We start from the raw sequence: 25,638 nt of genomic DNA, 5'->3' as shown, positions 1-25,638 counted from the left end.
GAGCTACCTCGTTCGGCCTCGTGACGTTTAACAATTTCTCGAAACCAAAAATTCCATTAATCCACTCAAAGTGTACAGGGTATATGTTATTGTGATTAACCAACGTGTTCCACCACCACCGTCACTAACTGTCCGTCTTTGACCACCGTCTTCAGCATTTCGGGAATAGGGTGCTCGGCGTAGTCAGGGTCTGCCTCAGCTCCAACGGGAATGCTGACGTTAATAGCACTACACTTCGCCGTCATGATCTCGGCCCCCAGGCTCGCTTTCGACAGATAAATCTGTCCAGAATCAGTCGAGTCCACCTGGATCATAGGCGCGATACCCGTTATTTGAATTTCAAAGGATGGTGACTTCGTCACTGAGATAGACGAGACTACCGATTCGATGACGACCGAGGTCTTTACACAGTTGACTGACAAGGGGTCAGTGAGATATGGCGAAATAAAGAATCTATAAACAGAAGCTTACCAAGTGCGACTGCGTTCACTTTGCCTTTGATTTGAACGACTGCGTTCTTGCAACCAAATATGTTCACAGCTTGATTGAGCTGACATTCTTCAACGACCAAGCTTCGTTCGTCTTCTTGATACTCCTGAAAACATCGTGAGATTAAGAAAGACGATAAACGCCAAAAGAAATATGCTTACAATGTTCCAGACTTTCCCCTCCAATGCGAACTTGGCCGGTTTCCTGCCCATCAGTGATTGAGGCTTAGAAGGACGAACGGGTTTCTTGGGCACTAGATGTAGATGAGGCAGGAGTACACATCGAAAGGCATGCATAACATACCAGTTGAACCGGGCGCACTTGGAACTGCACTGCTAGCTCGCAAAGCCGGATTCTTGTGAGTCATTTCACTCTTGTCGACCTTGCGCAAGCCTTTCGTGACTTCCTCGCCCCGATTGATTTCAGCAAAAACCGCGGCCGCGCCCCCAGTAGTGACAGAACCAGAGGAAAGAGGAGGGGCTACCGCAGGTGGTGGCGGTGGTGGTGGCGGTCCACCCGCGCCAGGGGCAGGAGGAGGTCTATAATCCGCTACAGAGATACCCTTTCCCCAAGTACATCAGAGAAGGCCCAAAGGAGCACATAGAGAGCGGACACACCCTTGGATTCCACGATAATCCAGTCGTGTGGAATTCGACCACATACTTGCGCGTTTCCTCTATGAGAGAAATGTACGATGCCACCCATTTTACGTGTTTTGGATCCCTGTGAATACATAAATATGATGTTAAGAGACAATGGACATATATACTGACTTGTTCTTGAACTCCTTGATAATTCTGTTTCCCCAGAAAGTCACGGCATCTTTGACCTCGTTGAGATAGGGTCCTGGTTTGGGCTGAATGAAATGAAGTCAGAGCACCGGTCTCAGAGCAAAGAAAGCAGCGCACATTGATTACCCATCCTACGGAAGGCGCTCCTTCTCCAATAACAACAAGATGATTGTACCAATCTCTATCCGAGCGCTTCTTGTCTTTCAAGCTAATAATTGCTTCGATAGTTTGTTGCAGTGGCTTTATGAGCTCTTGGATCTTTGTATCATCGGGCTTCTGGCAAGCGGCGCTCGCCAGAAGAAGGCTGCGGACGTCTGCAAATTGCTTCTCGACCAGGGCGACCTAGATACTTGAAATTGTACGCGAACACAGACCAAGGCTGAATACAGCAACGTACCGTTTCAATGACGTTCGGGCCAGCAAACTTGGTGAGCTCAACAAAAGGCTTTAATTTTCCTTCGACTACGACTTGGTCGTACGCAATGACGCTCCTGGGTAATTCTTGGGCAGCAGCAGGGGCTGGAGGCGGTGGTGGAGGTGGTGAAATGGCACCTCTGGATGGAACCGGGGCAGCTTTGGGTTCGTCATCTTTAGGAGGCCATACATTCCCGGAGGCTAAGTCCTCGATACGCGAAGTCGCGGCTTCAAGGCTGATGTTGGACGATGAGCCAGTTGAAAACGCATTCCACGTTGAGGACGCACCGTTTGATAATGGTTGCAAGAGAGTGAAGGCCGCCTCCTGACATTCTTGACAATGTGGATAGTGCTCCCAAGATAGAGACGTGACGGAAGAAAACCAACCTTAACCAAGTCAGTGCAACGGGGATTGCCGATGTTCAATTTTGAGTACATGTTTAAATAATTTGTATCTAACAACAGTACCTATTCTCAAGACTCTGCCTCCCCCGTGTCAGCTTTGAGGCCTTTTTTCTTGGCTTTCTTTCTGCGTTGACGTTCTCGTTCACGCTGCTTCGCTCGGCCCACCTCGTCTTTTGATAGTCCAGGATTAGCAATTTTGTCCAACTTGTCCAACGCACGCTTAGTTATCATGGACGGGAGGCTATTAAATCGATTACCTTTTCAACCAAAATGCGTCGTGCAATCTTTCTGTTTTGTTCCAAGGAACGCGTTAATTGGCAGGACACACGAATCATAGTCGGTATATGGAGTAACTGAACATTGTTTTCGGTTTTGTTGATTGATTGGCCACCCTAGCACGCTCGTTATTGGGTTGAACAGGGATCCAGCGCTTCAACATACCGGCCCGCTTCCTGACGTGCAATGCCCTGCTTCACCTGTCCTTGGACGAAGGCAACAAAGACATACCTCTCACAAATGTTTCTTTAAGGTCCTCTTCTCTAACTTGAGGTATAATACGATTTTTGTGTGCTTTTTTAAGTACAGAAAAATTCATCCGCGGTACACGAGGAACATTGTCAAGGCGAGCAGCATCTGAAAGACTAGATTATCAACACTCAAGAGATGAACGTGATAAGAAGTGAGCATACTTGTGCTGTTTCTCTCGCCTTCTAGCCTGACGATCAGTCTCCATTGACGGTGGATTCTTTATGGAATCATTTGACCCAAGTTCCGTATCTTTCGTGATTTTTAAACCTATTGACCCGGATGAGGTGCGATGGTGCATTAAAAATGGTGGACTCACTCCAAGTATCTTCTTTATCCGCAACCCGAGAAGCTTGAATGACGTTATGTCGAAGAAAGGCAGCAATCTTCAGTGCACCATCAATCTGTTCTTGATAATGGACAGGATTTTTCTCTGCTTGGCCAGAAAGCGCATCTTCCCTCAGTTTTGAACGAAACGCTGGAGAGAAATCTGTCAGCAGAACATCGAAACCAATAGTTGTTGTTGCCTTGACCTCTAAGGACGGGTTCATCACCTAGAACGGTTGTCAAAACATTTGCCATGTGAAGTTGAGAGGCGTACCAGAGAAAGTGACGGTAGAGGCCCGGTATAGCTGACGGTATGCAGACCGAGCCAATGCTCTGAGTTCAGGCGTGATGGACATGGATGTAACCGATATCTGTGGGTTGTGAATATGATTGGTGGAAAAAGCGCCGGCACCGGGCCGAAACGTTCTCTGTCACGTGATAGGCATACCAACGCGTTCGGTTGACAGTTGAGTTTCAATCAACCAACTCTTCCTCTAACCTCCACCATCTAAATTTCCGCAATTGCAAGTCTGCGCCGCCAGTTCCCCGTCCCACCTGCCTAGCTCGATTTTCTTCTTTCTCTATTGCCGACGTTTATCCTTTTCATCATCCGTGTCTCTTCGTTGTGAACAATGTCTGCAAAGAAGCCTGCTGTTAAATCGTCCGCCAAGAGGGCCACCAAGCCCACTCATCCGCCTTGGTCTGACATGATCAAAGTATGCTTTCTCGCTGCCCTTCATTACTCCTATCATCATGATATCCTGCTTATTGCTTGTGTCTCATGGCCGTAACATCGACGATCTGCTATTTAGCCCCCTTTACTCGTGGAATTACTGCTGATACTAACACCTGCTCCTCAGGAATGTATCGCCGCGCACACAGAGGATGCGCGTCTAGGTGTTTCTCGTCCTCAAATCAAAAAGTAGGATTAGTTCGGTCGGGCTCTAAATCATGGTACTCAAGGAATTGCTTAGGTTTGTCGAAGACAAATACAAGCTTGTCATCGGCGCTGCACAGAATACTCGGCTGGCGAGGGCGCTCACGTCTGGAAGCGAGAAAGGGGTGTTCGTTCTTCCCAAAGGTAAACAAATCAGGATTCTCGTCGATATGTTATGTCCTCATTCGCGCATAGGCCCTTCTGGTCGCGTCAAGCTTGCGCCAAAAACCAAAGCAGTCGATACTTCGGCCACCAAAGAGGTGAGCTCTCACAAAGCCTGAACCCAAGACTCTAATTGAGGACTATAGAATAAACCTACAACGAAAGTCAAGTCTGCCACCGCCAAATCTACTCCCAAGACTACGACGGGTAAACATGCCACCACTAAATCAGTAGCGACTAAGTCCAAAACTGCCGCTAAGACCAAAGCTACTAAGACTGCAAAGAAGCCGGTCGTTGCGAAAAAGTCAGCTGCAAAGCCAAGAACGACGGCTACATCGGCCGCCGCCTCCAAACCCACAGGAACTGCACGTACGACCGCAGCCGCTAAGAAGGCATCTTCTGTGAAAGTGTCTTCTACAAGAGCTAAAGCAGCCCCTAAGAAGACGTCTACAGCCAGTAAAGCTACTAACAGTAAGAAAACAACAACTACCGCAAGACGTGTTCCTGCGAAGAAGGTATCTATCGTTGTCTGTTTATCTGTCAGTTTACTCATTGTTGGTTAAGGCCGCCACCGGTACGGGTGCCACGACGAAGGCCAAAGCCGCCGCAAAGAAAGCCATTGTGAAGAAGACAACTGCTAAGGCTGCTACCAAGACCATACGGAAGAAGGCCAGTAGACACTTTACACGGTATGACTGCGATGCGTGGCTGATAGCATCTTTTTTCTCTTTAGCCCACGAAACGGTCGTAGGAAATGATACGGAACATTTCCATCCCGTCTTTCCCGGTATCTTTTATATCTTCATTTCTCCACCATATTAACGTCTTTTGGTGTCATGTTTCGCATAATTTATGTTCCCAGTATGTATTTGCCTTCATCAAGTATGTACCACATACATTATTGTCTATAGTTTGTATATCACATCATAGCAGGCCGAGCTATTCAGATCTTGAGATGTAACATGTATAGGCAGTATTGTTGCCATGAAGAGCTTTCATGCAAATTATGTACCGGTTACGAAAAAACTGCAGTCCCGCTCAAGTAGGATCAAGTATATTGATCAGGACTACAAACGTAAAATTACCAAACTTCACTTAAAGAAACCCAATCGCGCAAAATGACGGTTCTCTCCGTTCCAATCTGTCGTGTCATTTCAACCTGTCTCGTCGTTGACAATGCTCCGAAATGCTCCAGCAAGTTCCCATCCAGAATTCCTTTCGTAAGTGGCCGGGAAACGAAATCATTTCGCACGATGCTACAATTGCTATCAGCAAGATCGTTTTAGCGTAAATGGATAATCCTACCGAAACACTTTGGGGTTCAAGGCAGCAGCATGCTGAATGTTGCGCGTTAGCTGACCTTGCAGTAATTGTAATCTCTTAGCCACAGGTTCGTCCAAAGGAGTCAACGAGGCGATTGATCCATTCGTCGAACCTAACCACGAAGAGCATAAAAGATATGAACGGTCCCTGAAGACCCACGCATCTTACCATATATTAACTTGGCTTCTGGAATCAAAGCCCCATTCCTCCTATAGGCAATCATCACTGAAGCCCGATATTCAGCCTGACTTTGGTACTCTGTCCGGAGCAATAGGGAACGACCATCTCTGGAATCGGGATCTGATCGGAGCATCAGCAAGTACAAATGACATGAAGTACAATGCAGGACCTACCTTGTGGATTATATTCGTACATCCGTATTACGCCTTCTTCATCACAAGTGACAATCGACATAGTGTCTTCTTGGAAGAAGAAATCAACATTGGTCACACAAACGTGGTTGAGATCTTTAGCAAGAACAACAAGTTTGTAGGGGTCCTCCTTAAGAGTGACGATCAACTTAATAAAGCGGCTGAGGGATCGGAAGCGAACCTGAAATGCGACAAAAGAAACGCTCTTTACGGCATCGCCGATGAGGAGAAGATTTTTAAGACTTCTGAGCGAAGTCACATATACCCCAACATCGAGGAAAGCAACGCCCACGAGGCGTTCGTCCGAATCAAAAGCCCGAACAAAGATCTAGGGTTCAATCAACCATGTTCAGCTTTACGTTCAAACAATCTGCACAATTCTCAAACCTTTTGACCCATGGATGAAACCAAATAGCCCTTGAAGCCGCAAATCGCTGTTACCGGGCCTTTTGCATCATCGCGACAGCGCAACCTGAGTTTGTACCACCGCTTCGACGCAGACTTTTGATCGGGTACTACTTCAACAATCTCAAAGATGTAGGTCTGCGAAATATTCCAGTGACTCGAAAACGACAATGAACATTGTGACGTACGCATCCTTTCGTAGCGAGATCCTCTCCACGATTAATACTAGTGCCAACAGCGATGAAGTCCTTGCTACCAGTGTCGGTGCTTGACGTTTCCAGAGACACGACAGAAGTCGCGTTGACAAATTCATTTGAGGCGAACTCGAAGCTAGAATAGAATCGATGAATTGAGCGCAGCTATACGACATGTGGACATGAACATACCCATCCATGGATATCCATAGATCCGGGGATATCAACTCGAGAGTTGAGCAATCTGTCATAGGATACCCTACGTTCGAAGCTATGGGTACAAGCCCAGAGTTAGCACTAATCCGCGGTGAATCAATGATGTCCACTTGCCGTCAGGCTCCCACACTTTGTTGCCGTCTTCGTCGAAAGAAGCAAATTTCGCTTCCAAAGATGAAGCTGCAACGATCAAGGATGTTGAGGGGTCAAAAATTACACTGGAGTAGAAGCGACCCCTTGGAACAGATCGCGTCGGAATAGAGCTTTCATAGTGAAAGTCTGGTATCCATTCTAGTAAGCTGGGTCCCTGAGACGCGAAGTCAGCACTTGAAAAGTGTAGATCACCAAAACAAACCTCTTCTGAGTATATAAGGAAGTCTCCCTTCGACTCCCATAGCGAACAAGGAGTGAAGGAGTGGACGACACCATGGCCCGATGGGTACAGTTGAACACCGCCCTTGTCCGAGGCGATAATCCAGCTAGGATTGTCACCGGTGAAAAAGACGCCAGAAAATGATGCGCCCGAACTACAAGTGGTAACGAACGGAATAAATGTTCGTGAGATACGTTTTTGCTCAGCAATAGCGCTCCTTTCGGTTTCCTCAGACCTCTGGATCTCAAACGCCTTGGAGTATGTTTTCACAAATTTTATCTTCAGGGTCGAAGCCCGAGGGGATGATGGCGTTTCAGCAGCTGAACCGGCGGGGAGAATTTGATATACAGCCATTTGTCCGTTCCTCAAGAACACCTGGTGAAACATCACTTCTCAGATGAAGATATCTCGGATGAAATGGGGAGATACTTACGAAAAGATGAGGCTGGGGAGTCGACTCTCCTAGTGGTGCCACAAGTGCCTGTTCAATATCCAGATCCTGAGGCTTGCGAGGAGGATCCTGGGGCACAGACAACGAAGGAGGATCATGCGAATCTGTGAGAATATTTTGAAGCGTAGAGATGGCACTGGTGGAGAACACAAGCATTAGCTTTGGTAAAGCCCATATCTATGACATGTTTATATCAGATGCGAAATATACAAGTCTTTAGCAACGTCAAACCTCCAGAATGCCTTGAGGCCGAACGAGAAGAAGCCATTGCGTTCGGTGACCCGAGTTCACGACGCTTTGTAACGTTGATGTCTTTTCGCTCATAGCGTTGTTAGGGACTGCAGCACTGCTTTCGAGGGCGTGTTCAAATACGCCACTGAAATCAGTGAAGAAGCATCCGGTCAGGTACCTTGAGGTCTAAAGACATAGGTCAGTCGGAATGATAGCGTTGGATTGAGCTAAGTGACACGCCTTATCACCCATAGGAGACATATCCTTACGCCTGATCTTTCCTCGATCAGTCTCAATGAAGAGACCGATGGAGTCGTCCTCTCGCAGTATTAGAACAAAGGGCTCTGAAATACTGCAAGCTCGAATTTTGGCACGCGGTGTGTTGCCGTCCATGTCTTTGATACTTTGTCTTTCGGTACCATCTAATAGAAAATTGATAAGCAATACCATCATAAAAAAACTAATCTTTACCAGGCTCCAAGACTCGAATGGCGTTAGTCATAACATGGAGAAGGGCAGTGCGCTGGAAGAAAGTCCCTGCACCCACCGTTGTCACAGGTATACGAGTAATGAAAGAAATATCGTTTTTGACAGAAGCTATTGCAATCTAAGAACATATTAGAAGATTTCAGACAAAATGCACAAAGTACATACTCGTGACAGACCAGGAGCTGGATTAGCGTCAGTACTAATGATAAGCGTGTCATTGTCCGCTTGAAATGGGTTAATGGGTCGCTCAAAGGTGACACCGCCCGACTTGACTGGCTGTCGAATTGGAAGCGACCACATCCCCCGAGCGCCTCCGATAGCATGGAGCTTACGCTTGGTTCTAAAAGGAAGGTCCCGCTAACGCAGAACACAACATGAGGAACCAGAAGGAAATACGGCCGTAGGATTTACCTGGAAGAGCGTGAAACCTCCAAGAGGGCCGATACCTGTAGCGGCAACTAGTTCGGGTACAGACCGATCCTTAGAGAACATCAGACAGGGTTTGTTGGAAGCTATAAAATTCATACACCGTTCTTAGCCACTGAGAATGCGACGCCAGAGATCGGACCATATGCAAATAGAGTGTCACACAGAGAGAGGTGTATCACAGTCCGCTTTTTCTTGGTGACTCCATTAGTAGCTCCGTTGACTTCAGGTTCTGGAATCGTTGAAGAACCATAAATATCTAGAGCAACAATTTATTCACATGTTCGTGTTTAACCGGAAACGATAACATACCGTCATCATCATCAACATCCATGACGGTGGATATGTCTACCACCGTCGTAGGCACAGTATCCATAGCCTCATCGTCATCTACCTCTTCTTCAACCTTCGTAGCTTTGACCAAAACTGACGGTCCAACCATGCTTGCGATAAAGATGTGCTGGTCATCCAACTTTTTCATGAGACTTGGAACGGCCGTCTGTGCAATAGCAGCAGACATGACCAGTTTTGATACGGTCTTGCCATCCGCGACGATCTCTACAGGATAAACAGTTCCATCTTTGAGGGTGATAAAAAGGGTTTTGTCATCTACAAACACGGAACGGGAGCCTTCAAGTGATAAATCACGGTCTTCTTGTCCAGGTGGAGTCATGAAAGGGAGATCACTCGTCCTGGAGGCCCATCCATTAACCGGGAGGGTAATACGACGAGCGGCTTGATCGACGTAGATCAAGGCATTGCTAGTGACAACGACGACCCCGCCCAATACTGTAGTCGTGGGTAGTATGGAAAGACAGTCATAGGGAAGACCAACGACAGACGTGATTATGGGAAAGTTTTGTGACAAGATATCCAGCGTGAAGATAACCAGTCGAAACGTATCTTTGAATTCTTTAAGACGGCTAAAAAAAGTAAGTATTGCGCAGGAGGTTCAAGGACAAGGACATACCCGGCCCATGTCTGTTGTGTTTGGAAAAGTACCGCCATAGTAGGGTTATTGAAGCCAGGCAAAAAAGAGAAATCGACGACATGTTTAATATTCTTGTCTATAGACGCAGGAAGATCCAGTATAAAACTCGGTGAATATGGTATATCCCTGTAGATAGTTTTAGTTGATTCCTTCAATGAACACTAACGACACTGACCGCGATTGCATGTGATCGTGATCGTGGTCCATCACTTCAAGTTCTGCCTGTGTCTGATAGAACGGGAGGATTGCAAGTGAATCCTTCGGGAGCGACAGAGCAGCACAGCGAGAGAGAGGATCGACCCGAAGGTTTGCTCGAAAGAGGCCAGATTCCGAGAACATCTAGAAGACTTCAGGTGAGAATTACGTGGAAAGCACGATGTCACGTACAACTTGGGGTGCACGCTCATATGTATGAATCGACACTGTCATGAGATCATGAACAGCATCCGACCATTCCATTAGAGCAATCTTGAACTCGACGTTAAAATTCTTTATTAATTAAAATGCATGTCATGCACCTTAGCGTCTCTGAATGAGATCAGTAGACGGTCCAGTTTGTCGTCTAAGGAGGCCATCAGTCTCACTCCCGACATTCCGGTTACAATGCCATGCAGGCGATGTTCTCGTAGAAAGTAAAACTTGGTAACGGTTTGAACAGAGGCCTTTTGAGAGCTTGACTGAGAATCATGTATTAGCATGCGCCGCAAGAAAAAGATAAATTCAAGTAGAAGTAGGATATGTACACAGAACGTTCAAATCACCTTGGCTATATTCACGAAGCCCTCTCCTTGCCTGTCCATAGACACTTCACTTTCAACCGCTTCGGTGTCCTTCCGAATCTTGCCATTCTTCTCTCGTTCCTCTTCGTCCTGAGCTGAAATGGTTGCCAGTTCCTCGCGGACCTCGAATATCCGTAGAATATTGGATCGTGCAATAACGACGTTGCAGAGGACCCTGGCTGTCAATTCGTGGCGTGTTGACGCGTTCGGTGGCACTGAAAGCTCCCAATCCTTGCCCGTAGAAGGCGTCAACTTGAGACTGGTCGCAAATTCTACACCACTGGGAGGTAAAATTTCTTGGTACAGAGCATGCATGACCATCAGGATCAAGCTAGGCCCAAGTATATCTTGTGACTTGACTGGTCCAGGGCCTTCAGAATGAAAAACAGGAGTGGTCAGAAGGCAAGGACGTGGGGTTGGACAGAGATGCCAATGACAAATAAATCCGGCAACATTGTACCTTTAGTACATAAGGTTAGGGTTTCAGAACGAGGCTTTTAGCCAGGAGTTTCATGCAATCGTCTCAATATTCGATTGGCTCTACTGCAAAGCATTCAAGGCACTCGTCCCGGTCAACCTATCCTTCCTTTCTCTCAGTACATGATACCCTGCTTCTTCATCTCAATTGTGCATGGCGTGGTCTGACTGATAGCTGTCGTTGGGATCGTGCAGTATCCGCCGTCGCAGGGTAGGCACCCATATTATCTTTAATCAAAAGGTTCTTTTTTCCTCATGTACGATGTGCAGTGACGCGGAAATACGTGCCAATGTGTTCAAATCAATGTTGCTGAATTCTCTGTCTTTGATCTCTATTTACACTTTCGACTTGTTGCTCCAGCCACTAGTACGAGACCAGCAGAAATGGCTTCATCGTAACGTTGGATGGTTCTATCAGCTTCTGTGGCTTTTCCCTGTCGTTAGCGTGTCTTTCTATCTCAACGTGGGTTAACACTTGCGACCCATGGCTTCACTGACAAGTTACAACGACATCAGAGTTCTTGGTGTACAACAATTGCCCGTCGGACCTATACGCTTCAGCATGGCAACCGTGCTCTTTCTCAGCGAACAGGAAGTACATATAATGGAATGCTCATGTCCATCGCCACCTCTGCGTATAGAGCTGTCATGGTATTCACGTCGGTTGTTGTGTCCTTTGCGTTAGGATACGTTCCTTACGTGGGACCTGCAATGGGATTCTTGTTTCTCTGTTGGGTGGACTCGTGAGTTGCAGCTACGTGGCTTGATGTATTCTAACCATTTTGGACCACTATTGTGCAGCTATTATTGCTTCGAGTGTGTCGCCATCTTCCATTCTGTTGACGACACCTATTCTGAATCCTCCTTGCGTCAAGATTTGTTTGGATTTCGCGGGGTATGTCTCTTTTCGAGAAGAATTCGATATCTTGAGGAACGTTGGGCATATTATCTGGCTTTCGGTCAGTTGAGAGATCCTGCTTTACGGTGCGGCTTAACATGCTTAACATGTAATGCATGACAGGACTTCCCTCCGCCTGTCTCTGTACATTTGGTAGCGGTCTTGCCAACGCTGCACTCTTCGCATTAATATTTCCAGCTGTAGGTCAAATATTCTCGCATAATACCGTTCATTTATTCTTCGACAGTATATCATTATGGCGATGCATGCAAACCCGGCACCAATTGATCCATACAACCCGAGTAGCAATACAACCAAGTCACGACGCACTGACGATCCTAACGATACCATCAAACATCCATCACCCTTCGTACCGATACGAATACCAGTTTTCGCTTTAGTCTTATTCATCGATGATGCTATAGTAAGCATCTTAAGTGTAGGAGGCCAGCCCATGGGACGCGGTAGAGCAGTCAGCGACGTAACGGAGAATGCTGAAGAGGGAACGATGGAAATGAATACATTCACCTCCCTTTCTCAACCAAGGCGTCGATTCAGAATTAGCACCCGTAAACAGGACTGATTTTGTGAATGCGTCGCTCTTGGACCTCCCCTTTTGTCTTACTGTCTAATACCATAACACGATACAGTATATGGAATCATTTTCAACCAAAGCCTCCCCATTCAATAGACATCAGTGTCACTTCCTTTTTCTTATCATCCCAGCAACAAATGAGATGTGCCTTTTTCGTAGCAGTGCCTAGACGTCCGTGGGCAACAATCTCCATTGGCTGGAGTGCAGACAAAGGAGAGTCGATAACCGTAGCAGTAAAATGGGAGTGATACCTCATGGGGTCACCTGGATTAATAGGTAAGAAAAGATTCGGAAGCGAACAAGAATTTACGGACCTGGATATACCAAATAATCTCCGCCAAACTTGATACCTCCACCCATGAAATATCCTTGCTCCCACAAGCTTCTGAAAACACCACATTTAGCTCGTTCATGGAGATTTGAAGGGTAATCCCATATCCCGGCGGCCTTTGCAGAATCGATGGAGGCGTACGTGCACGTGCCAGGAGAGTACCATTTTGTGGATGAGGATGATGCAGGAATAACGATGCTATGGACTGGATGACCGGACATAGACATTTTAAGAGAGGGTTCCGTCTCCTCCGCAGGTATTGTCTTTCTCTGCTTTCGCTCGCGTCTCTTCCTGATAGCTTCCTCCGACATGGAACGTGTATTGAGGCTTGAAGCATGTTTGAGTGATTCAGTTATATTAAGTTGTTTTTGAATGGACTCGAGACGTGCTGAATCCCATTCTGTGATCTGTTCGAGTGAGGGTTCTGGATATGCATTTGGATCGTCGACGAGGACGGCTGACTCTACGATGACTGTATAAATCGCAATTCTGGATCTTAAAAAGAACGAACGTGCCATTTTCGACAAGCAGAACCACTTCTTCTGGCATAAGCGATAAGGGAACACCAAGAAAAACGTTTTGTTGGGAGACATGGGGCAGAGTGCCGGTTAGAATACCGCAAATGCGATATTTAGATCGAATTACGGCGATATCTACGTTTTCTACATCAGTATCCAGAGAGAGAATGACCAGAATTAACAAACCGTCAACCTCCCAGATGAAGGCTCTCTTATTCGTTACAGAGATCGATATGCGAGAGTTTGAGTCAGTCATGACGGTTGAGAACAAAGTAATTCGTCTGAGAATATATTGCGGCTGTACATACCTCTTTACCTTTTTGCCCCTGTCAGTCTTCATCCATGGCGGCATATGTACAGGACTGCATCATGCTTTTTGGTGATTCTATTACTCAGGGCGCCTGGGAGGAAGGAGGATTCAGCCAACGCCTGTCTCGTGGGTCTGACTGTACATATTCGTTGTGTGATCTTATCGTGATTGACAGATGTATACGCGCGAAAGCTAGATATTCTGAACAGAGGATTGTCTGGATATAACACGGAATGGGCTATCCCAGTATTTGAACAGGTAGGCGCCAAAGGTGCTGCATAAGGATATTGACCTTGTGGGCAGTGCTTCGCCAAACAACACGAGCAAGGACATGTTCCCAAAGTTCGTATCCTCACCATCTGGTTTGGTGCCAATGACGCTTGTATCAAACCATCCCCTCAACATGTCCCGCTTGAAAAATTCACCTCCAATATCAAGCATCTGATAGACCTGGTGCATTCCAGCAGATCGCCCCATTATTCGCCTGATACCCGAATTATTCTTATCACCCCTCCACCGGTGAATACTCATCAACGGATGGCTGATCTACAGTCCAGATCAACGCCTTTGGCACTTGATCGTTTGTTCGAAACGACCAAGCAATATGCTCAGGCGGTGATAGATGTCGGAAGAGAAGCCACTATACCTGTCGTGGATGTTTGGGCGGCGCTCTGGAATGCTTCAGGTCAAGATGAAGCGGCGCTGAGCAAATTCTTGTCTGATGGTCTCCATTTGAACCGAGACGGATATTCGGTAAGAATATATGCTCTGCTTGGCAACTACCAGGGGTCTAACAGTAGGAGATCATGTATGAGCTCCTGATAGATACGATTGCGACAAATATGCCAGAGCTCCACTACAACAATCTTCAATCTGTTTTTGTGCCGTACGTGCGCCTTTCCGTCATAAGTTCACATCCTCATTGTTCTTGCTTTGACTCAGCTGGGCTGAGATCAATTGGACGGCGCCAGGGCTCACGTTGATGAAGCGAAAGGCCGAGGTGTTGTAATTGAAATACCAGGAATGCGTGTGTAAAAGTAGACAAGCATTTGCTGCCAACAGACAAGACGGGTGCCGGGAGGTCGGGCCGATGACTTCACGGTCACGTGTAAAATGAACATCGTCAAACTCGCGTAAACAGAGAAAGGCTTGGCGTTTCACCATTTCTCGGGTCAGGGATATCGCGACATTGCTACGTATACGTTGGAGGGCTTCAAGTCGACGGCTCTAGCTTGCCTGTCTTTCGTTCATATATCAGTGCGTTTCCTGGCTATTTTTTTCGTATGAATGGAAAAAAGTTCACCTTTTTCATACGGAAGGCGGGAAGTTTCAGGACCCACAAGTGTCCATATTAGCCTGGTTTGCTTTTCCTTCCGTGACCATTCCGTCGTTGCTCTGTTGTCATCACGAGCTCACTGTTCACGTACGCAGGCGCGGTTTTCTCCATCAACACATTCATTACGCCTCAAGGTGTGTCTCTACTGTTCGTATCCGTCTATAAAGCAACCAACACACCCGGTGTCCCACTACGCTCCGGACCATGCGTGACACATGTCCTTTTTTGGCCCCAACAATAGAGCCTGTTGGGAAATCGGGCCTGGGTACTTACCGTCACGTTCATCCTTTGTTCAACACCAATCCGATTCTTCGAACATTCCTCATTGTTGTTCTTCAGCCAGCTGGCCACAAGCCGAATTGTCAAATTTAAACCGGCCACGATTTCTCCTTTCTGGGTGAGTTGGCCCTTGTCCTTGTATCCATATCTCACCCGTCATTTCTTCGTGTTCTCTCGCCTTTATAACTGCACCTTCGTCGCTGTCCTCGTTCCAACTTCGCCTCTTTGTCGCTTTCCACCGTCATGTCATTTCTCGACTGTCTAGTAGAACAACAACGTACCAGCAAGAAGCAGAAGATAAACGCAGACTATCAGTCCTCACCAAACATGACGTCGCTATTTCTCAATGTGCCCTCCACCTTTTCGCGAAATCGTATTAATGCCACACCTGAGCGACATGGCGACGACGACGATTATCTTTCCTCAGACCTGGAGCTCTCCTTCGCGTCCACAGTGTCTTTAAACTCTCCCCCCAAGGAGCCAGTCGCGTTGACACCCGAGAGCGATTACGGAGTTCCAATGGACATATCTCCAGCGCCGCCCAAATTCCAACCAACCAAAGCCGCCACTCGTCCTCGAGCTTTCACCAGCGCCGCCTCAAGTCGTGTGTTCGGCAGTGATGTCAGCAACCATTCCTCTTCTCAACGAGGGGTCTCTGGCTCCACTCATTCGGGTTTGAAGCGTACTCAACGATCTGCATTGCCCATGGAATGGCTCATGGCAAGCCCTATCAAAGACACCTCAACATCGAATCATGATAGTACTGTAAGTTATGTATGGCATGTATCAGTTGTGCAGGTAACTCATTCAGGCGGTAGTTCCTCTCAACGTTGGAACCCGCATCACCTATGGACGTGGATTCGTCGTTCGCCGAAGTCGATAACCCAGTCACCTCATCCCCCTTGGCGTCCTCCGCGACAATCACCAGTTTTAACAGCCTTTTCTATGAGAATGCATCTCCAGGAGCTACATGTTTTGAAAGTCCTACTATACGTCTTCCGAAGAAACGGCGTTCTTTTTCTCCTTTGACTGGTACCTCTGAAAGAGAGGCTGCGTCATCATCCCCGGGGCTACCATCCTCGCCCTCGGATCGCAAGTTGGGCAGAATAGTGAGCGGACCGGTACTGTTTGGCGGTAGTAAATCGTCCTTTTCTGGTATCAGCCCTCCGCCTGTGAATGCGCTCAAGAGACCCCGCAGGCCTGCTCTTTCTGCAATAGTGCATCCGTCCCAGGCGAATGCTTCCTCGGTATATCCTCTTCTTTCACCTGACGAACATTCGAACGAAGACAAATCCGAGAAGCAGCTTCCACCCGCGCGTCGCGCATTCTCTGCCATGGTACCTCCGTCCGTCCTAGTAGACTTTTCGGATGAATCTTTCGATGGCTTGGATGGTTCGTCTCCTGCGCAAGCATACGCACAACGTCAGCAAGTGAAGACAATCCGACATTGTGATGGCACTGATGACTTCAGGCCATTGACTGGCGCCACTGCCTTGGTCATGCAGGAGAGCCCTTCTGCGAAGTTCATGTGCTCGGGGATGCCTGGCTTCGGAGATAATGAGCTCATGGGTAAGGTATTACCTTGCCATCGAGTTTCGGAAGACGGCTTGATGAGAATAACGGTCGACACGGTCAGAATCTGGGAACTAATCGTATGCGCACAAGCTAATGTTCCTCTCAGCTTGATGATCTCCTAGATGGCGTCTATGACTCCCAGATACGCGACTTCCGCATTATCGATTGTCGGTTTGATTATGAATACCAGGGTGGCCACGTCCCAGGTGCTATCAATGTCAACACGACGAGCGCCGTTGAGGAACACTTGCTTGGACCGATTATAATGAAGCCCAAGCCAAGTGTTAGCGGCGATTCTACCGCAAAAACCATTTTGGTTTTCCACTGCGAATTCAGCGCTAAGCGGGCACCCACTTTGTAGGTTCTTTGCCCTCATATTATACCTGGGCTCATCACACATTGTAGTGCCAAACATCTGCGCTCCAAAGACCGCTCCATGAACCATCACGTGTACCCAAAGGTCCACTATCCTGAGGTCTACATTCTGGAAGGCGGATACTTCAAGTATTTCCAGACATCCCGATGCCGACCTTCTGGCTACACTCCGATGGACGATCCCAGTCATGCTACTTCACGTCGAGAAGATCTTGACCAATTTCGCAAAGCAAAGTTTGGTCGCCACAAGTCTTATGCGTACGGGGATGGAAATAATAGGATGTCCTCATCTGGTCTATCTATGCTGGTTCCCAAGAGGAACACAGCGCCAAGTGGAGGAAACACACACGTATTTGCGGCTGCCACTGTCGCACGCAGTCGCCGTGGGGGAGCCAGTGCGACCTTGACCACCCTTGCTGAAGACAGCATGGCGACTGCTGATGGCAATGATACTGACACTGATATTGGCGATAGCCCCTGTCCTCCTCCACCCACGAAAGGCAAGAAAGGCCGTGGCTCACTATCAAGAGCAGATACATATGGACCGTCCAGGTTGCCGTTCTAACTCTGCTCTGCTCCACCCCATGATAATCCAATCTGGATATGACTCTAGAGACGCTTTGCATCAACTTTAAAATTACGAATCATGAATTCGAACTGAGACTGCAATGTCCAATGCCCTCTAGAGACGGGCACGCCGCTCTTTACATCGCACCCTCGTTTTATGCCTCTCCTCTTGCAGCCATTTCATAACCCTCTGTCGCATTGGTAGACAGCCTGGAAACCCCGTCATAACATTCGATTTTGCAGCATTCAATCCACATTCGACCTCCTAGGTGGTTATTCATCTCCTCCGATTTCTCATCCGAATCTCATGGACATTCAAATCTATCTATTAAGTAACTCAAATTTTTGACAGCATCGCATATCACATTTTTCTATATCTACATATCTTTCCATGTTTTCGTTGTCTGTTCCTTTCTCATTCTGCTGTTTCCCTGTTCTAGTTTTCTTTCCATCAGCTTGTCTGTACTTTTGATTTCTTGTATATAGTCGCATTCGTCCGAGGTCATTTCTCTGATGTTTGAAACCCCGGATAGATATGATTTATATTACTCCCTTCAAGTTACCGATGCTGTACTGGCCGCTGGCTCTGTACACTGGCGTGGTCCCTCTATTTGTGCAACCATTAAGAGACCTATCCTTTTTGCCATATGTTTGTAATTTAAATACAGGTTGCAAGTAACATAGTGCAAGAACCGACACTACCATTTACATCTTCCCATCAATGACCGTGAGGGTCAGGCTCTCCCTTAGGTTCTAGATATAGATTAGACCATCAGTATTCATCCACACCGATTCGAAAAGAACCTTACCGGGTATGCACTGGATTGCATCGTCGATCCGCAAGAGTGACACGGCGGCTTCGTACGCAGATTTCAAACTCTTCACCTTGCTCATCGTTGGCTCCAGCACACCAGCCGTCACATTATCCCGTACTTCGCCGTTCATTAAGTCAAGGCCGTACCGTAAAAGTGCTTTCTTCGGATCACCTGCGGGTGCGCTTTGGGCAGCATTGTGGTATGAACGCAGTTTAGCTACGAGTTCAGTCGAGTCCTTTGCTGCGTTAACAGCTAATGTCTTTGGTATTGATAGGAGTGCACTAGCGAATTCAGCGATAGCCAATTGCTCACGAGAACCCTGAGCAAAAGTAAACTAATGTGAGGACTAAAGAAGAAAGCATAACGTACCAAAGTCATGGCGAAATTTTCCAGATAGATACTCAGAGCGGATTCAACAGCCCCTCCTCCGGGAACGACGGAACCACTCTCAAGGGTTCTCTTGATAACAGATAGGGTGTCATGTAGCGCCCTTTCCATCTCGTCCAGCATGTAATCGTTGGCTCCTCGCAAGACGATGGACGAAGAGTTGACGACCTTCGTTCCTTTGATGAGAATCAACTCATCGTCAGAAATGCGCTCTTGGACAACTTCATCGGCTGTACCCAGGTAGCTGGCTTCAAACGTCTCATCGCCCTCGAGGTTGGCAAGACTGGATACGAGCTGACCACCGGTGGCCTTAGCGATACGCCGCAGATCCTCTTTTCTGCATCGGCGAACGGCCATAGCCCCAGCCTCTACGAACTCCTTCAGACAAAGATCGTCAATCCCTTTCGTGGTTAGTATAACATTCGCCCCGGCGTTCAAAATTTTACGGATACGTTCAAGAGTGATCTCAGATTCACTGAATACACACTGAGAAGCCGCTTCCTTATATACTGCTGGAGCAACGTACCGTTTCCGGATCTCCTCAAGCTGATCTGGGTCTTCCACTAGAATTTGGACACCAAGCTGCATCCGAGCCTTTTGTAGGTTGATATCGAGGCAGGCAATTTTCGCGTTCGTAATGCGTTTTTTCATGGCTACAAGGCCATTTTAAATGGGACAAGACGGCCGTGACTGAGAATTTCGTACCTTGACTGGCTACGGTGCAGTTCAGTGCATATCCTTGAACATAGAGGGACTCCCGGGCACTGCGACCGTGAGCTTTGAGGACGTTTACAGCCTTGACGGGGTACTTGATGTCGCCTCGCATGTTGATTGTCTTGACTGCAAGCATAGCATCCACAGCCATGGGTGCGAATAAATCATCGTCACTAAATGAAAGAGGAGTGAGATCCCGGATGAAAAGAACAGATATCATCACTCACTTTCCAATGATTTTGCTCGACATACTGGTCTTGGCAGCGTTTATCAGTGCCTCCTTGCCCAAAGCATCCACCTTTACGCTAAGCTGATCCTGCATGAATTTGACAGCTTCCCTACAGGCCAGTCGATACCCAGTGATGATAGTCGTCGGATGGATTTTAGCCTTGACGAGCTCATTGGCGCGTCGAAGAAGTTCAGCAGCGATGATGACGACAGATGTAGTGCCGTCACCGACTTCCTTGTCTTGTTTTTGAGAAAGATCAACAAAGATTCGACCTGCTGGATTTTCAACTGAAAGAAGCGAGAGTATCGTTGCCCCGTCGTTGGAAATAGTGACTTCCTGGTGATCATTTAGCTTTCATAGATCGGAAGATTTGCTATATAGAATCGCACCCCAATATTGTCCACTAGCATTTTGTCCAAACCCAATGGCCCCAACGAACTTTTCACAATATTGGCAACCGACTGGGCCGCAATAACTTGTTACGATTCAGCACGAATAAGGATGATAAGAGGGGAAACCCCACCATTTTGGTCTCGGATGTCCTGTCCCGACACACGGTCGCCTCCAAGAAAAGCACCGGCTCTTGGATCGCGCTGGAACATCACAAAAATAAAAGAATAAAAGAGTGCTGGGAGTAAGCGAGAAAGGGAAGCGCGTTCAGAACTGTTTAGGTAAGCCAGATTTCTTGACTGGTATTATTATTGGCAAATGGATGTGCAATTTTCGAGGAAGCCATCTGAACCCACAAATAAAATTATTATGCAACTATCAGACAAAGAAACGAAGTCCCAGCAAGTAGCCAGACCATGCTACAAACCAAAAATTGCACATACCCTCAGTATAATATTTTTACTTTGCACGCGATGAATATTATAAAAATAATATCATGGGTTACCCAGATTCCGCCATGGATCATCGACACGGCAAGAATTACTGGGTCTTCAATTTTTACCCCGTGAAAAAAAAATCTTATTCTGTGTCATATTTTGAAGGACACGTCAGTCGGTATCCATTCCCAGACTATCAATGTGCCATCACCGCGATTCGATTCTTATTGTTTAATTGACCGTCAGCCTAGTGCCCCGCCCCTCGTTTTACTACCCTTGTCACACGGGAGATACGTGCATGGTTGTCTGGATTTCCACACAGAGTTGCTGTGCTTCACTGTAAAGGTAGCTTTCAGTTACCTTGCAGTTACCCAAGTTTGTTAGCTGGCAAAGGGCGTTCTGGGACTATGGCTTGCGCGTATCTCCTGTCTCTGGATGGTCACTTAGCACCTTCTCTCAAACGGAGTTACCGTGGAAAGGAAAGGGCAAAAATGCGAGCTGAAGATATCAGACAGGCTATGCCAGATTCAAGCAACGACAGCTCTGCTACGATGGCAAATACGTTTTCCCACGTAGAGAGTCCCCAATGCAAGGAATACCATCATCAACTTCACCGTCCAATGGAACTATGTCCTTGAAATCCGTATTAGATCTGCACACCTCCAGGCGGATGAAGGCTCCTTCAGACATCAAGAAACAGAAATAAGGAGTCAGTATTCCCAGTCGGAAACGATGGCTTTACTACTGGTCTCTTCTCCTCACATATCAAGCGCCCTCTGATGTGTGGTGTGGGCTTTCCCGATCGTGGCTTCTCAACATTCCCCAGGCCAAGGCCCCAATGTGCGACTGACACAGATAACACTGAGGATGAAGGAGAGTTCTGGTGTAAAGATGGGCCTTGCAGCTGACACTATTATCGATTGTGTAGGGTTGGGAAAAGTAGGTGCAGCTGGAGCAGCCAAAGAAGCCGGCGCCAACCATGTCTGGATTTCTCTCGCAAGGTACAATGACGATCTTATAGGGTCGCCAGAAAAATGGGAGAAATACACAAGAAGTGCAGACGGACATATGGGGAAACGCAGGCCTGGATTTGAGCACATGGGAGAGGAAGCGTTAAGCACATTTTTCAGCGACGGCCGTTGGGACTCGGGAAAGATGGTGGCAAGTTTTGCTAAAATGAGGGCCTTTGGGGACGGATTCATGATCAAGACCACTGACAAAGTTAGTGGGCGAAGTCAATTGACATTCTTAACTAACGTTTCCATAGGACGAGAACTTGAAGGTCATATCGTTTGTCCTGAAACCTCTTAGCACGTCCAAGTGGAAGAACCTCCTAGAAGAGGTGAATCAAGAGGTTCCATTACCCAATGAAATGGGTATAACACCGAGTGAAACGACGTCCATATGTGATGTCACACAAGGTGCAGAAAAGGGTGTTGTGCTTGATGCAGTTCGAGTGGTACGACTCCGGCTGTACATGGGTCAAGTATGTACCCTTTGCCAAATAATGCCTGATGCCGAGTGATGACCCAGCAACGTACAGATATTCATGGGATGGATGTGGTTCATACCTGTATTTCATATGCCTCCGCCCTCAAGGTCGGATGCTCGAGATGTGCTGCTAGCCTCGATGTTTCGTTTAACATGAAAGGAACTTGACCTTCCCCTTGGCATAGGTTCCTCTATATTGGATGTAGAGGTCGCTTTGGAGTGGTTAAGTGGGTCGGATTCAGATGCCAAATCGAGCGGCACTCGTACCTTGGGTGTAGAATTTTTAAGGGCTCTTGGGACTTGGAAATACCGTTCAGGCAATAGCTGCTGGAGATGTAGAAGTTAAACAGGCTGCCGAGGACTGAATATTGAATATATGTTGCCCCAGTGCCGTTCTAATTATGAGATATGTACTCTAAATCTACGCTCCGAATCCCCCTTCTGGCAGAAAGGCGTGGCCAAGGCGCGTTGAAGTCACGTGATACCACAACACGTCCAATTTGAATGAATTTTGAGTGTCCTGGTCTGGCCCTTTGCATCAACACTGACTTTTGTGGTGGCACTCCTTTTTTTAGCGCGCCAATACAATACGGCCGCTCCTCGCATCCTCGTCCATACTTCCACTTGAATGCTGGCTCTCATCGATGAATTCCTCGGAATTTTCATTGGCGTTCCAGAATCAGGTCTCTCAACGTTTCCAAGCTCTTATATGGGCGTGTCTTGACTCCGACCTCACAAGGTCCGCTGTTTTCTACGCGGAGAGATATTTCGCCATTCATACCGCTACTCATGACGCTCGCCACCTCTATGCTACAGCCTTGCTTCGCGAAGGGCAGACTTATTCCGCACTGGCTATAGTCAACATCGCTCGGCAGCAACAATGTAGTGGCTGTCTTGAGCTCAAGGCGAAATGTTGCACTGCTCTCGGGCGTTATCGACAAGCGCGGGAAGCTTTGGAAGAGACATTGCAGGATCCTACGTACCGACCTTCAAGTGAGTTTCTCAGAATTGACATTCTACCTGTCAGCTAAGCCGGTGTTTGTTAAGGCTCAACGGCTCCCAGAACAGCGCGTCAGTTTCCTGATGATGCGGCCTTACATTCCAGAGCCGGTACAATGGCGTTGAAGGGGAACCTTCAGGATAAAGCGGCGATCAGTTTCCAGCAAGCATTATCTTTGAATCCCTACATTTGGGAAGCGTTTGAGGGACTCTGTTCTTTAGGTGTGTCCTCCTCTCTCTTTCTCTGGTTCAGGGGCTTGACCTCAGGCAGGTGTTGTTCCGGACATCGACCAATTATTTCCTCCGCGGCCGATTTCCACCCGGCGAGCATTGCAAGAAGAACACATACTTCCCAAGGCGTCCATTCCTGTTGCTACTGGTGCAGCTTTCTTTACCCCAGAGGTGACTAATACAGGAAATCTGTTTCGCCCGTGGAAACCAGAGCCAATCATGCAAACTCAGCTATTTCGAATGGGTCCGCCAGGATTGCCTATGAACTCAAAGTGAGTTCTCCGCTCGTTGGTTCTGGTATTAGGCCTGCAACTTGCATATAGTACTCAACCCGCTCCTGCCTTTGATACCCTTCAACAGCATCGACATACACGAACGCAATCTTCAACACAGGCTTCCTCCAGCCAGACTCATTTTTCCCGCCCTCTTTCGTCCGCTGATGAAGCTGGTCCCGTGCCCAAGAAACTTCGCTCCACCCGACAACCCGAGCCATCAAAGCATTCTAAATCACTCAAACAAAATGGGGACGACCCACAGAAAAAGGCACGCGCACGCCAGGGCTTTCATTTTTCTAACCTCTTCTCATCATCGAGCCGTCGCTCTCAACAGTCATCCCGAATCAGCGCAGTGCCCGGAAAGATTGGTAATGCCACCTCAAATGCTACACGCCGAAGCACTCGTCTGCTAAGCGGCACCGGTACCAAGCAGCCCAAGGTGTGCAGTCTTCTAGGTCATCCCTATTTCCTTCTTAGATAGTGATATTCCATGTTCATCAGCCTTCCACTCGTGATCGGCGGCGTCAACAGACACATGGACGTTCCCATTCATTCGAGTCTGATAGCGAAAACGATGTATACGTAGGGGAGGTTGGGTATTCTCCTTCGCCGCCACCTAACGCACATTCGCCTCGTTCAGAGAGGTCGCCATCTCCTGGCCCTTGGACAATTGCGACTCAAGATGCCTACGAAGCAGAACTTGCAGATAACTATGTCTACGATCTCATGCGACGTTTTGCGATTGCGACAAGGGCTCTAACATTATTTGACTCTGCAAGATGTTTAGATGAGTTAATGCAATTACCTGAAGAGCACCAGGAAACACCTTGGGTACTGTCGCTGATTGGCCGGGCTCATTATGAAAAGGCCGATTACGGTGCTGTAGTGCAATTTTATCTCTGTACATTGTTTCATCATCCTGACCTCTAGCCGTAGGCGGAAAGAGCTTTTAAAGCACTTAGAACCTCCGATCCATATCGTTTATGGGATATGGAAGTATACTCGACACTTCTTTGGTACCTTCAGAACCATGTCGAGTTGTCTTTTTTGGCTCAAGAGCTACTAAATATCAATCCCCGATCGGCTCAAGCATGGATAGCGATAGGCAACTTGTTTTCTCTACAGAAGGACCGACCGCAGGCGTTGACATGTTTCAAACGAGCCGCTCAAATGGACCCATCATGTGCTTATGCGTTCACGCTCAGCGGACATGAGTCGATTGATGAGGATGTTGACAAGGCGATCAGTTTTTTTCAGTCTGCATTACGTGTCGATCCTCGCCACTACAACGCATGGTAAATGTTTGTTTGATTGTAGAAGCTATGGGACTAACAGATAACAACAGGTACGGGTTGGGTTCTTGCTATTTGCGGATGAGCAAAATCAGACTCGCGGAATATCACTACCGAAAGGCTAACGCTATTCATCCAAATAATGCAGTCCTATTGGGATGTGTTGGGATGGTATGCCTCTATCTCGTACTGTTTAGCGTAAACCCCGCTCTTATTCGTTATCAGGCAGTGGAACGGCGGGGCGATCGAAAGACAGCCCTTCAAATATTTAATGAAGCCATCGACATTTCACCTGAAAATGCGCTGGTTCGTTATCGGAGAGCCAAAATACTTATCTCCATGAAGAAGTATGAGGTGAGTTGTGTACCCTTTATGTGGAGTGTGAGTCTTATGCGAGTGGTTCCGCAGGGAGCGATTGAAGACCTAGAGTACCTTCGGAAGTCGACACCGGAAGAGTCAAACGTTGTGTTTCAGTTGGCCAGGGCATATCGCCTGGTTGGCGACGAGGTAAAGTCCGCACAGCTACTTGCGGCTGTGCGTGATATTGCGCCAAAAAACGTCAACAAGATTAAGAAGCTGCTGGAGACAGTTAGGGACGAGATGGATGATGACAAGATGGATGAGGGATGACGGGATAATGTTGAGCGGCAGTAGATAATAGTTGAGCAATCTGACGAAAAAAAGCGAAACGAACCGAGTCGGACGATTTGATTGAGATGCCGGCGGTCCATTTGTTTGGCGCTTGAGTCACCACCGGGTTCCATATAAAGCGAGACGCGTACGTGAGTCCCCCCCTTTTTCCTCTGCCCACCAACCAT

The 25,638-nt window shown here is 47.5% G+C and overlaps 12 protein-coding genes across 12 annotated transcripts; 7 read left to right on the top strand and 5 right to left on the bottom strand.

Annotated features, from left to right (window-relative positions):
- Nucleotides 1–95: 95 nt before the first annotated feature.
- BT62DRAFT_977273 (cyclase-associated protein) lies at nt 96–2,026 on the bottom strand (the record flags this gene model as incomplete). The annotated part of the gene is made up of 9 exons (XM_043189266.1): nt 96–415; nt 472–595; nt 651–742; nt 793–1,051; nt 1,107–1,212; nt 1,263–1,345; nt 1,398–1,622; nt 1,678–1,930; nt 1,983–2,026. The coding sequence occupies 9 exons, from the start codon at nt 2,024–2,026 to the stop codon at nt 96–98; spliced, it is 1,506 nt and encodes a 501-aa protein (XP_043046178.1).
- Nucleotides 2,027–2,108: 82 nt separating this feature from the next.
- On the bottom strand, nt 2,109–3,327 carry BT62DRAFT_1070416 (uncharacterized protein). Its single transcript, XM_043178657.1, has 8 exons — nt 3,226–3,327; nt 3,158–3,178; nt 2,944–3,102; nt 2,789–2,894; nt 2,607–2,740; nt 2,541–2,551; nt 2,357–2,491; nt 2,109–2,303 (listed from the first exon to the last, which is right to left on the bottom strand). Exons 1-8 carry the CDS (start codon nt 3,305–3,307, stop codon nt 2,169–2,171), a joined length of 783 nt encoding a protein of 260 aa, XP_043046177.1. The 5' UTR covers nt 3,308–3,327; the 3' UTR covers nt 2,109–2,168.
- A 131-nt stretch (nt 3,328–3,458) lies between these two features.
- On the top strand, nt 3,459–5,118 carry BT62DRAFT_925227 (uncharacterized protein). Its single transcript, XM_043184755.1, has 7 exons — nt 3,459–3,667; nt 3,812–3,873; nt 3,926–4,032; nt 4,084–4,148; nt 4,197–4,565; nt 4,615–4,719; nt 4,784–5,118. Exons 1-7 carry the CDS (start codon nt 3,584–3,586, stop codon nt 4,799–4,801), a joined length of 810 nt encoding a protein of 269 aa, XP_043046176.1. The 5' UTR covers nt 3,459–3,583; the 3' UTR covers nt 4,802–5,118.
- On the bottom strand, nt 4,989–10,725 carry BT62DRAFT_989773 (uncharacterized protein). Its single transcript, XM_043190177.1, has 22 exons — nt 10,282–10,725; nt 10,039–10,197; nt 9,908–9,988; nt 9,696–9,859; nt 9,500–9,646; nt 8,842–9,452; nt 8,631–8,788; nt 8,515–8,583; nt 8,269–8,460; nt 8,086–8,221; nt 7,855–8,036; nt 7,615–7,800; nt 7,366–7,560; nt 6,915–7,307; nt 6,674–6,866; nt 6,536–6,614; nt 6,338–6,479; nt 6,132–6,287; nt 5,727–6,072; nt 5,542–5,673; nt 5,356–5,485; nt 4,989–5,306 (listed from the first exon to the last, which is right to left on the bottom strand). The coding sequence occupies exons 1-22, from the start codon at nt 10,618–10,620 to the stop codon at nt 5,132–5,134; spliced, it is 4,365 nt and encodes a 1,454-aa protein (XP_043046175.1). The 5' UTR covers nt 10,621–10,725; the 3' UTR covers nt 4,989–5,131.
- An 86-nt stretch (nt 10,726–10,811) lies between these two features.
- Nucleotides 10,812–12,370, top strand: BT62DRAFT_983644 (uncharacterized protein; the record flags this gene model as incomplete). The annotated part of the gene is made up of 6 exons (XM_043189800.1): nt 10,812–10,987; nt 11,047–11,239; nt 11,293–11,519; nt 11,578–11,735; nt 11,798–11,874; nt 11,922–12,370. The coding sequence occupies 6 exons, from the start codon at nt 10,812–10,814 to the stop codon at nt 12,255–12,257; spliced, it is 1,167 nt and encodes a 388-aa protein (XP_043046174.1). The 3' UTR covers nt 12,258–12,370.
- On the bottom strand, nt 11,991–13,703 carry BT62DRAFT_925224 (tRNA-intron endonuclease catalytic domain-like protein). The gene is made up of 5 exons (XM_043184754.1): nt 13,571–13,703; nt 13,305–13,519; nt 13,116–13,253; nt 12,584–13,063; nt 11,991–12,533 (listed from the first exon to the last, which is right to left on the bottom strand). Exons 2-5 carry the CDS (start codon nt 13,372–13,374, stop codon nt 12,340–12,342), a joined length of 882 nt encoding a protein of 293 aa, XP_043046173.1. The 5' UTR covers nt 13,375–13,519; nt 13,571–13,703; the 3' UTR covers nt 11,991–12,339.
- Nucleotides 13,292–14,810, top strand: BT62DRAFT_17902 (GDSL Lipase/Acylhydrolase). Its single transcript, XM_043179946.1, has 6 exons — nt 13,292–13,554; nt 13,604–13,686; nt 13,732–14,181; nt 14,232–14,314; nt 14,371–14,685; nt 14,748–14,810. Exons 1-5 carry the CDS (start codon nt 13,461–13,463, stop codon nt 14,435–14,437), a joined length of 777 nt encoding a protein of 258 aa, XP_043046172.1. The 5' UTR covers nt 13,292–13,460; the 3' UTR covers nt 14,438–14,685; nt 14,748–14,810.
- A 560-nt stretch (nt 14,811–15,370) lies between these two features.
- BT62DRAFT_879078 (uncharacterized protein) lies at nt 15,371–17,558 on the top strand (the record flags this gene model as incomplete). The annotated part of the gene is made up of 4 exons (XM_043182577.1): nt 15,371–15,808; nt 15,862–16,674; nt 16,725–16,975; nt 17,024–17,558. The coding sequence occupies 4 exons, from the start codon at nt 15,371–15,373 to the stop codon at nt 17,556–17,558; spliced, it is 2,037 nt and encodes a 678-aa protein (XP_043046171.1).
- A 590-nt stretch (nt 17,559–18,148) lies between these two features.
- Nucleotides 18,149–20,363, bottom strand: BT62DRAFT_958658 (T-complex protein 1). Its single transcript, XM_043188467.1, has 8 exons — nt 20,229–20,363; nt 20,095–20,180; nt 19,704–20,041; nt 19,468–19,649; nt 19,289–19,415; nt 18,745–19,237; nt 18,370–18,694; nt 18,149–18,313 (listed from the first exon to the last, which is right to left on the bottom strand). Exons 1-8 carry the CDS (start codon nt 20,305–20,307, stop codon nt 18,279–18,281), a joined length of 1,665 nt encoding a protein of 554 aa, XP_043046170.1. The 5' UTR covers nt 20,308–20,363; the 3' UTR covers nt 18,149–18,278.
- Nucleotides 20,364–20,842: 479 nt separating this feature from the next.
- BT62DRAFT_17713 (uncharacterized protein) lies at nt 20,843–21,285 on the top strand. The gene has a single exon (XM_043179936.1). The coding sequence runs from the start codon at nt 20,940–20,942 to the stop codon at nt 21,168–21,170; it is 231 nt and encodes a 76-aa protein (XP_043046169.1). The 5' UTR covers nt 20,843–20,939; the 3' UTR covers nt 21,171–21,285.
- On the top strand, nt 21,286–22,416 carry BT62DRAFT_17719 (uncharacterized protein). The gene is made up of 5 exons (XM_043179937.1): nt 21,286–21,403; nt 21,461–21,753; nt 21,800–22,018; nt 22,076–22,147; nt 22,209–22,416. The coding sequence occupies exons 1-5, from the start codon at nt 21,400–21,402 to the stop codon at nt 22,227–22,229; spliced, it is 609 nt and encodes a 202-aa protein (XP_043046168.1). The 5' UTR covers nt 21,286–21,399; the 3' UTR covers nt 22,230–22,416.
- A 251-nt stretch (nt 22,417–22,667) lies between these two features.
- On the top strand, nt 22,668–25,450 carry BT62DRAFT_880104 (TPR-like protein; the record flags this gene model as incomplete). Its single annotated transcript, XM_043182611.1, has 9 exons — nt 22,668–23,016; nt 23,071–23,244; nt 23,294–23,525; nt 23,577–23,967; nt 24,006–24,410; nt 24,465–24,823; nt 24,874–24,991; nt 25,046–25,174; nt 25,229–25,450. The coding sequence occupies 9 exons, from the start codon at nt 22,668–22,670 to the stop codon at nt 25,448–25,450; spliced, it is 2,379 nt and encodes a 792-aa protein (XP_043046167.1).
- Nucleotides 25,451–25,638: the final 188 nt, after the last annotated feature.

The sequence above is a fragment of the Guyanagaster necrorhizus genome (genome assembly GCF_019112545.1).
Source record: "Guyanagaster necrorhizus MCA 3950 unplaced genomic scaffold BT62scaffold_1, whole genome shotgun sequence".
NCBI lineage: Eukaryota > Fungi > Basidiomycota > Agaricomycetes > Agaricales > Physalacriaceae > Guyanagaster > Guyanagaster necrorhizus.
This window is presented reverse-complemented; position numbering and strand designations above follow the sequence as displayed.